This window comes from Neltuma alba, unplaced genomic scaffold (genome assembly GCF_004799145.2).
Source record: "Neltuma alba isolate B1F8T4 unplaced genomic scaffold, ASM479914v2 tig00008001_pilon, whole genome shotgun sequence".
Taxonomy (NCBI): Eukaryota; Viridiplantae; Streptophyta; class Magnoliopsida; order Fabales; family Fabaceae; genus Neltuma; species Neltuma alba.
The window spans coordinates 28,159-37,820 of record NW_021634923.1 but is presented as its reverse complement, the minus strand read 5'-3'; the positions used below and the strand labels follow the sequence as shown (position 1 = coordinate 37,820).

The following is a 9,662-nucleotide window of genomic DNA, read 5'->3' as shown; positions in this document are numbered from 1 at the left end:
TGATTATTATTTGGCCGTCAGATAAGATTATATTTAAACAAATAAATTAATTCGCAAATTATGAGTTATTATATTAATACACACACTTTGCTAATCAATATATAGGATTCCGGCTGAGATTAACTCGTTCATATCTGCGTGTGGGTCTCCCTTAACGTCAGTGCCCGTTACCCGGGCCTATAAGTATCCACCAAAACTCGTACAACAGGTTTAAAGCTCCAAGCCTGAATAGAAGAGCTGTAAACTTCCGGCTCGGCCTTCGCAGAGGAGGAGCCTAGAACCTTCTTTCGTTGCTCTCGAATCATGGAGTTCAAAACCAGAAATCAAGAACGATCCACAATCAAGTTCCTCTGTAGCTATGGCGGCAGAATTCTTCCTCGGGCCACAGATGGCAAGCTCCGCTACGTCGGCGGCCACACGAGAGTCCTCGCCGTCGATCCCTCTATTGCTTTTTCAGGTTTGCTCCTTAGCTTCCTCTCACCTTCGTTATCTGTCTGCTCCTTCTGTTCTTCATTTACTCATCTAATAGCGAATTTATGGTCATCTGCAGAGCTGATGGCCAAGCTTGAAGAATTGTCTGGTTCGTCAGTGACGTTGAGGTGTCCATTGCCCAACGGAGACTTGGAGACGTTGATTTCGATTACCAACGATGAAGATCTGGCCCATATAATTGAGGAGTATGATCGAGCTTCGTCGTCGTTGGCTCATCCGCTGAAGATCAGAGCCATTCTTTCGCCGCCGAAATCACTCAAGAAAATATCTCCTCCTTCGTCTTCTTCTTCTAGCGCGAATCAATCTCCGTCCAGATCTCTCCACAACTCCATCGAGTCCTTGCCTTATTCGCTGGCCTATCGCTTTATCTGTCACAACTGCGCACCGCCGGTTGGATATCCAATCGGTGTCCGTAGCGGGAGCCCTAGGTTTTCATACGGTGGTTCCTACTGCGGCAATTACTGTCACTGAGCTCATAGAAGACAAGAAGAGGAAAAAGTTGGACCGAAAGTCGGGGACGAAGAGTAAAAAGTTGGACCCCTGCTTATGGGAACGTTGATTCGATGATGACGATGAACACTAGATATAGAGAACAGAATACTAAATTTCTCAAGAGCTTGAAAAAATAGAGAGATGAGTGCGTTGTGAACTAGGACTATCTTTTTTTGGACTTTGCCCATTTTCATCTGGTTGAGGTTTTCTGGTATTGAATGGAGCTTGATTTGTTGGTCCTGGTAGCGGATTGTCCACGCTCTTTGAACAAGTAGGATTTGATCGCCGTTCCTTACATTATGAGTTTCTCATTCACAAACATGATTCCAGTCTAGAATGAATTTTGCGTGTCTGTGGTTGCTCTGCACGCGGGCGTTCAAGTGTCAAATGATGTGGGGTGAGTTTATTTCACTGGTGAGTTTCTTCCATCATTTTTGGTCAAATTATTTTTGTTGATTTGTATAACGATGCTGATCTTCCCTTCGGTTGTGTAGCTTTCAAGTCTGCAGGTCCTCTTCGACCCTGGCTGCTTGGTGCTAGAAGGCAACTAATCCTCCTCATCATGATAAACTAATCTTTAATTCGCACGGCATAAATTTACGAAACGCAAGAAAGAGCTAAACATTGACTAGGAGCAATTTGCAAATAATGAAAAATCGATGCAAGATACTAATGGAGGAAAGGAAAAAAATGGTGAACATTGTTCTTAATTTGTGAAATTTGATCTTTTTTGGTGTGGTTGTTGAAACTTGAAACTATTGATTTTGGTTTTCTATTTCATTTTGATTTGCCTAAAAAATTTTAGTCTTTACAACAAGGATCAAAATCAAAATGAGTGAAACCAATAGTTTTAAATTTTACTAATCAAAATTAAAAGGGAAAATGACTTAAAAAAATGATTGTTGAAATTTAAAATGATAAAATGGACATGTGAATATATGAAATGATGAAATGGGCATGAGGTATCAATCTGAAATTTTGATAATTCAGTAGGAAGACTAAACCCTGAACCTCTTTGAAGTCATGAACAGGTGGTAAGTCTCAATACAAAAGTTGTAATTTACATTAAAAATATTGTCATTATCATTATCGGGATAATGAAATTGGTTTCAAATACATGTTATTTGGGTTTAAAAGAAACGAATTGCAAATGACAATAGCGAGATGGTAACTCTCATTATGAAAATTGTAATTCACTTTACAAATGTTGTTGTTATCATTACTGGAGTAGTGAAATTGACTCCAAGTACGCATCAGGGACACTTTAACCTTTTTACCAAATTGTCAAAATTTTATATTAATACCTCATGCCCAATTAGTCATTTCATACATTCGCATGCCTATTTTGTCATATTAAATTTCAACAGTAATTTTTTGGTCATTTTTCAAATTAAAATGCGGTCAAATTTTATGAATTTTAAATTTTAGAGACAATAATGATAATAAGTTGCTTAGCAGAACATATTGACCAAGTATGTTGGTTTAGCGAAGACGCTTTGTTGGAAGGCTGCGTGAGGGTTAAGCAGTTGGCTTCCACAATAACTGGACAAAGTATGTGGACTACATATAGACGTCCTGGGGAGCCTCAAAAGAGAAACATTGTTGTCCAGGGACTGGGGAATAGGGGAGGGAAATGTACTCCTCAGTTGTTCTTGGCCTCTGGAATGACAACGAGAAGCCGTTCAAAGGGAAGGAGAAGGGACTGTCGTAGAGCAAGTTGGTCCTTTAGGTGATTCACGCTGTTCATAACGATCACACTGCGCGAACGAGAATTACAGTGACAAGTTTCGCTTTTACAAGAAAGGATCATTGGAGAAAATATGAATCAGTGAACAAGGGACAAGGAATGGAAAGTACAGGAAGAAAGTGGAAGTTGCACTAGCGCGCTGGGTAGCAAATTTGTAGTATTGAATAAATGTGATCGTTAGGGATAAATTAGTAACTAATTACTCCTCCGGTCTTGTTCATAAGAGGGAGAAAGAATAAAATTTTTAATCCTGCATAAAAGATAGAGAGAGAAAATTTTCACATAAATATACAACTATACATTTTATTTATTATTATGTTAATTTTATTCTGATAAAATATATTGTATATTAAATAGATATAAAATTAAAAAATTGTTAAAATTCAAATAAGAATTAATAAAATTTAAGATTTTTATTGGTTTATATAAAACATTTTAAAAGTGATTTACAAATAAAACCAAAAAAATAAGCCTATATGAGAGGTGCTTGAGAAAGATTTTAGTTCGGTTGACACTTACAGCTTGAAGCAATAATTTGAAACGAAGTTATCTCACCCCAACAACAAATTTCTTTTTTAGAAGAAGGTTTGAACCAACTGAATAACTACTTGGTTTACCAGTTTTCACATTGATTAAATTTTTGGATATAAAATTTGGCAGATAAAAGACACTTATTCGCAGCTCTTGTTTAAGGAAAAGAAAAGATCAGGAGGAAGGTGACAATAAAAAACAAATAAACTAATACCCGGCAGAATGAAATTTACAAGGTACACTCATGAAAGTAAACGTTCAATAGCCTAGAATCGTGCTGACTGCTGCTTGAGCCTCTTCACTACAGTGCAAATTTTCTATTGTTTTTGGTTTGGGGATTGGCCAAGACAGAAGACTGGGATGGAAAAGGCCAAATGAAAAATGAATGGATGAACAACAGTTTAATAAGAACTTCGTTCTCCCCTGCTAGAGCCGAGGCATCAATTAATCAATCTAATAAGGGAAAACTACGGATTTATGGGGAGCAACTACAAGTAGACTTGATCAAGGCATCTGCACTTATTGTAAGATTCCTCCTCACAAGTTAATGGGCGTTCATACGCAGCTCTTCAACCAGTTTCTTGCTCAAATTCTTCACCCTCAGATTCCTCCCCATTATCCGCATCATCATCATCAGCATCATTATCAAACTCCTCCTTATCATTATCGGTAGTGCTTTTCCCTATCACGATTAAGTTGCTATTGGTCTTCCTGATTTCGTTGCACTGCAGTGACTCATCCCAACAATCACAAGCATGAATCAGAGAGGAAAAGAAAAAAGAGAATTACAATGAGGTCTCAAGTAAGGAAAACAATTGAAAAACAAGCCCCAGAAGTTATTATTCTCAATATAGGACTTGTCATTATAAGTTGTTAAGGTTGTTATTGGGACCTTTTGGTAATTATTTATCTCTGTGGGATTTGATTATAACTCCCCCAAAAGAAAATCATGAGGGAAGAAACTTAAAAATGCATTCCCTCCCAAGTATTTGAAGATCAAGCCTATTGCCCTCCCAACTGCCATCAATCGCACATCTCATTTCCCTAATTTTGTGTAATGCATAGGCCTCATATCTAGTATGACTATATGTGCCTTGTCTTAGCTCATGGATTCTTCATTGATTAATAAATAAGTTCAAGCGTATAGCAACTATTTTAGCTCAGAATTATTCATTCAATAGTAAATAAGTCCAAGAACATGGCAAATGTGAAAAGAGGAAACAGTTTGACGCGAAGAATCTAATAGCTTTTCTTTAAAGGAGTTTATCCTCTTATCTTATAACCCCGGGTTGTGATCTTCACAAAATTTTATAAGTTAAAAATATGGCAGCGAGAGGCTTTCAACCTAGATACCTTATTACCTTATGCTGTTGAGCACATCAATAAGCATGCTTTACAAACTAGTTCTCCGGAGACACGCATATGGCAAAACCTAGGTGAGGTAGGCCTGATAGAATATTGTCATTACTTTGATTTGATCACTTATTTTCTAATCCTAATTTCAATATATCGTATCTTTAACCCTATCAAGCCAAACTCCTACAGTTAAGCTCCACTTGACTCATTTCATGTCACTCATAAATTCCACTTCATTCGTACATTCCTCGCATGTTTGAGCTTTCTCAACAATGAATCCTGACTATTCTGTATAAAAATATCATTGACATCCTCATATTTCATCGTCTATTTTTTTCTTCAGTCTGAGAGATTTTTTTTCCATCATCCGTATAGTTGTTTTAGCCAAAAAGGCCTTGTATGTTCGATGTGGGAATTCATTCAAGCCATAACTCAAGTTCACGGAAGGGTGATCACAAGTAATCAATAGCAATGCAACAATGAATATTCCAACTAACAATGATCACAAGTTCACGGAGGGGTGATCACAAGTAATCAATCACAAGTTAAAACTGATTTCAATCGCCCCCTTTGTTACCCAGAAAAAAACCTGCTTTCGATCACACCATAAACCATGGATCAACTGCCAATGGGAGTTTGTGCTCGTGGATTAAATTAACGCACATAATAAAGAAAACAACATTCTCCGGGATTCCGAAGGGAGGTCCCCCACCCCCCAAACCCCCAATTTGGAGAAACTTCAGAGCACAGGTGTGATTAAACAGTGATGGAATTAAATCGATGAGCAAATCCCCCGGACGGTTTGATTCAAGTGTAATGGAAAGCAGGGTTTAAGAGCAGAGTACCTTTTCTTCAAACTCGGACTCCTCCATAGCGAGGAGGAGTTCTTCGTTATGAGGTTGAGGCCACTGAGATGGTAAAAGGAACGACGTTGGAATCGTCCTTGTCGATGAAGGGTACTGTGTCATATACGCCGGAAACTGTAACATTTTTGATGTCGAGGACTCCTCTCCCTCGATTTTTAGTCACCACCGAACCGCTCCCCTTCGACCGACCCCGCACTTTAAAAATCACTTCCCTGGAACCCGCCCAGCGGTAGACAAAAGATGAAAGGGAAGAAAGAAAAAGACCTTATTTTCTTATGGGGTAGACAAAATGAAATTTGAAAATTGAAAACGGAGGTACATTAATAAATTTGTTGGTGAGAAAGATGGATTAGTACACTTAAAATATAAAAAATACTCTTCTGGTTCCTAATATAAAATCTATTTAACTAATTTGATTAGATTAAAGAAATTAGTTAAGTTAGTTAATTACTCCCTCCGTTCCTTATTATAAGAGACAAATAACTAAATTACGTTGATAAAAAAAACAGTTAAAATTAGTTGATGACAATTAATGTGTAAAAAGTATAATGTTTTTTCCAACAATACCCCTATTAATAAGGAGAGAGAACAATTAAATTATTAAAAGAAAGAGAAGTGGGAGGGAGAGAGAGTATGAGTATGAGACAAAATAAATAGGGGTAAAATAGGAAATCAATACAAAAAACTAGAGACAACTTTTAAGTGTCTCTTATATATAGGAACATGCCATAAGCATCAAGTGTCTCTTATAATAAGGAACGGAGGGAGTAGTTTTTTAATGCATTCTCTTATTCAAAAAAAAATCTAACTTTTTAATTGTCCATTTTATGCGAGATAATATGAATTCGTATTCGCCTAGCCAGGAATTGAATCATGAATGTTTGAATTCGATGGTTTCTGATAGAAGCGTAGAACCAAGGGAGAACCCCACTTTTTCTCTTTTAGAAGGGCTTTTTTTTATACTCCTCCCGATGCTTAATATAGAACTCAATTCTTGAGTTGGTTTTTATCTTAAATATAAAACTCATTTCTCATAATCATTAATTTTCTCTAAATTACCCATATGGATACTCTCTCAACTATAATCAAGTAGGAGAGGGAGAAGAGGTATTAAGAAAGATGATTATGGTGTTTTAAGAAAAATATGTCACTTTTCTTATACTCCCTCCGTTCCTTATTATAAGAGACATTTGATGCTTATGGCATGTTCCTATATATAAGAGACACTTAAAAGTTGTCTTTGCTTTTTTGTGTTGATTTCCTATTTTACCCATATTTATTGTTTTCAACTCACACTCTCTCTCCCTCCCACTTCTCTTTCTTTCAATAATTTAATTGTTCTCTCATGCTCTCTCTCCTTATTAATGAGGGCATTTTTGGAAAAAAATTATATTTTTTACACATTAATTGTTCTTAACTAATTTTAACTGTTTTTTTTATCAACGTAATTTGATTATTTGTCTCTTATAATAAGGAACGGAGGTAGTAATTTACTAGTTAAAGGAAATCACGCGCGTTACCAAGTTGGGCGTGAGAGCGGCGCCAACTCACGCTTTCTACGCTGCGGGGGTCACTCCTCCTCCCATTTTAAGACTGCAATCATATTTTGTAAAATAATTAATATAATTTCTAGTCATTTAAATCTCTCTTTGTCATGATTTAAGTTTTAAACTATAAATTTTAACTCTTTAATTTTATTTATTTAAAATATTAGTCTTATAAATTGACAAAAACTTAGATTATTTTATCTATCAAGAGACTAAAACTTATAGTTTAAAACTTAGGAATTAAAATCTACACATGATTTGAAACTTGATAAACAAAAAAATGAATTTAATGGACCAAAAATTATATCCACCTTTTTATAAAATTATAAACAAAATGTTATTTTTTTAAAAAATATATCTAAAATCAAATTACTAAATCTAAGCCAAGATAACTTAAAATAACAATAAAAAATATTTTATATAATATGAAATTTAGATCGGTTAAATTGCAACCTTAGTAGTTAAAACAAGAAAGAGAGAGAAATGGAAGAAAAAGGAAAATATTCTTTGTAGGCGTGCAATCCATTGTTATTGTGCGTAAATTAATTCCTTATATCTAAATAATATTTACTAATATACATATTTTTGTACAATGTTAATTTTTTCTGTATGCAACTGAATTTTTTGTGTGTAATCCGTAGTCTTATAGACTAATTGCCAATTAATTTTGCAGTTGTCCCTAATTTTCTCTGTTTTTGATAACAATTTATTTGTGATAATTATTTAAAATCATTGCCTTTATTATCGCACACTCGTGCAGAGTGCTGCGCGTAGCATGGTGCCTTGTAACTATTACTGTAACCATATCACCGACCATTAGTTGGAAAACGAAGACTCGAAAGAAGTATTTACTTTATGTTGGCTGTTAGACATTCAAGGACAGCATATGACCCCTCTTTAATATTTATATTGTGAAAAATAAATACTCCTCCGGTCCTTAATATAGGACTCAATTCTTGAGTTTGTTTTGGTCCTAAATATAAGATCCATTTATCATATTTATCAATTTTCTCTAAATTACCCCTATAGATACTCTCTCACCCATAATCAAGTAGAAGAGGGAGATGGGGTATTAAGAAAGATGATTATGGTATTTTAGGAAAACTGTGTCACTTTTCTTATAACTAACTAACTTACCTATCTTTCTTAATCTAATCAAATTAGTTAAATGGGTCTTATATTAAGGACCGGAGGAGTATCTGAAAATGATCATGACTTTAAATTGATACAGTTTTGACCTGTCACGCATAGGGCGAGTGGGCCAACTACTTATCTGAATATAACTTGATCTCTTTAAGATGATGAAAATGAAGGCGGTGGCGTGACAAGGCACCGACCCCAAACAAGTAAATGATCCAACTTCGTTCTCTTCTGCACTTTTCTTTCGACCAGACTCTCCAGCACCTTTCGGCTTTCGTGGCGTCTCAGATCTTGGATTCTACACAGAGCTGCGTTGAAATAATAGCGCTCAGTCAAATAATTCACATTGAATAAAAATTAGATAAATTGATTATTTATGTATATTTATTTATTTCTTTCAAATACTTCATTTCAATAATTTGCTTTAAGAGAATTACTTTTTATTAAATGTGTGTAATCAATAGTGATGGTTTTATTAAAAGAAAAAAGAAAAAAAAGCAAACGAGATGAAGGTTTTGTATTTTAAATCAAAATCTACTCATCAATTTCATACATTTATCAAGGTAGGAATTAGATTAGTTCCACATATTACCTTGTAAATATTCCAGATTACATAATGTTTAAAAAGCATGATTGGAAGGCTCAAATTGCAGATGAGGGAAAAAACTAGTCGAACCAAATGAAAAATGATTTAGTTGTATTTAAGTGAAAAATTAATTTTTAAGTGTTGCGCTTTTCATTTTGCGAAAATTAGTGAAAAAAATTTCTATTTAAAATTTTAATTGGCCAAAAATATCTGAAATTGTACAAACATGAGTATTATCTGTGAGTGTAACATATCATTTGCTGAGTACAACATATCATCCATATGTTGTACTCACGGATCATATTCGTGTTTGTACAATTTCAGGTCATTCTGACCAATTAAAATTTTAAATAGAGATTTTTTTTTACCAATTTTCTCTTTATTTTTTGAATTAAATTTTGTTTAACATGTTTAAGAATGGGAAAAAGACAGAAAAATGCACCTCCAACTCCAAAAGCCCAGAAACGTCCACCCAATTCCACAAATCCCATTTTGGTACCATGAGACCAAATTGAGATTATTATGTGAAAGGAAAAGACCACATTACCCTTCATTTTGAATATTATTTTTAAAATATCACAGCCCCTATTGGCCGGCCGGTCACCGGACCTCCGGCAGCGGCGGTCACCGGAGCTCCGGTGACCAGCCGACAATTGGTCACCGGAGCTCCGGCAGTCGGAATTTTTTTTTTTGAAAATTTTTACAACTTCAATATAACGGTTAACAACTTTTGTAATGCCATTCACAACTTCAATATAGCAATTAACAACAGCTTTTTTGGAAAATTCAACAAACTTCGGCGACCGGAAACAATTATTTTGAAAATTTTTACAACTCCAATATAACCGTTAACAACTTTTGTAATGCCATTCACAACTTCAATATAGCAATTAACAACAGCTTTT

At 35.1% G+C, this 9,662-nt stretch overlaps 2 protein-coding genes and 1 long non-coding RNA gene across 4 annotated transcripts; 2 read left to right on the top strand and 1 right to left on the bottom strand.

Moving 5' to 3' along the window:
* Nucleotides 1-251: 251 nt before the first annotated feature.
* On the top strand, nt 252-1,226 carry LOC114753579 (uncharacterized). Of its 2 annotated transcripts, XM_028942268.1 has the most exons (3): nt 252-457; nt 551-991; nt 1,025-1,226. In XM_028942268.1, the coding sequence occupies exons 1-2, from the start codon at nt 304-306 to the stop codon at nt 961-963; spliced, it is 567 nt and encodes a 188-aa protein (XP_028798101.1). In that variant the 5' UTR covers nt 252-303; the 3' UTR covers nt 964-991; nt 1,025-1,226. The 2 variants fall into 2 exon arrangements, with proteins under 2 accessions (XP_028798101.1, XP_028798100.1); XM_028942267.1 differs by having other exon boundaries at nt 551-1,226.
* A 53-nt stretch (nt 1,227-1,279) lies between these two features.
* Nucleotides 1,280-1,694, top strand: LOC114753581 (uncharacterized). The gene is made up of 2 exons (XR_003741026.1): nt 1,280-1,398; nt 1,479-1,694. It is a non-coding gene; the product is annotated as an uncharacterized LOC114753581 (long non-coding RNA).
* A 1,754-nt stretch (nt 1,695-3,448) lies between these two features.
* Nucleotides 3,449-5,708, bottom strand: LOC114753578 (uncharacterized). The gene is made up of 2 exons (XM_028942266.1): nt 5,464-5,708; nt 3,449-3,987 (listed from the first exon to the last, which is right to left on the bottom strand). Exons 1-2 carry the CDS (start codon nt 5,605-5,607, stop codon nt 3,832-3,834), a joined length of 300 nt encoding a protein of 99 aa, XP_028798099.1. The 5' UTR covers nt 5,608-5,708; the 3' UTR covers nt 3,449-3,831.
* Between the last annotated feature and the right edge of the window lie 3,954 nt (nt 5,709-9,662).

Excerpts from the sequence above, each read along its gene's own strand:
- LOC114753579 (XM_028942268.1), top strand. The coding sequence starts at position 304 with ATGGAGTTCAAAACCAGAAATCAAGAACGATCCACAATCAAGTTCCTC. Across the intron at positions 458-550 it reads TCCCTCTATTGCTTTTTCAG|AGCTGATGGCCAAGCTTGAA; the intron begins GTTTGCTCCTTA and ends GGTCATCTGCAG.
- LOC114753578 (XM_028942266.1), bottom strand. The coding sequence starts at position 5,607 with ATGTTACAGTTTCCGGCGTATATGACACAGTACCCTTCATCGACAAGG. Across the intron at positions 3,988-5,463 it reads AGTCCGAGTTTGAAGAAAAG|TGCAACGAAATCAGGAAGAC; the intron begins GTACTCTGCTCT and ends GAGTCACTGCAG.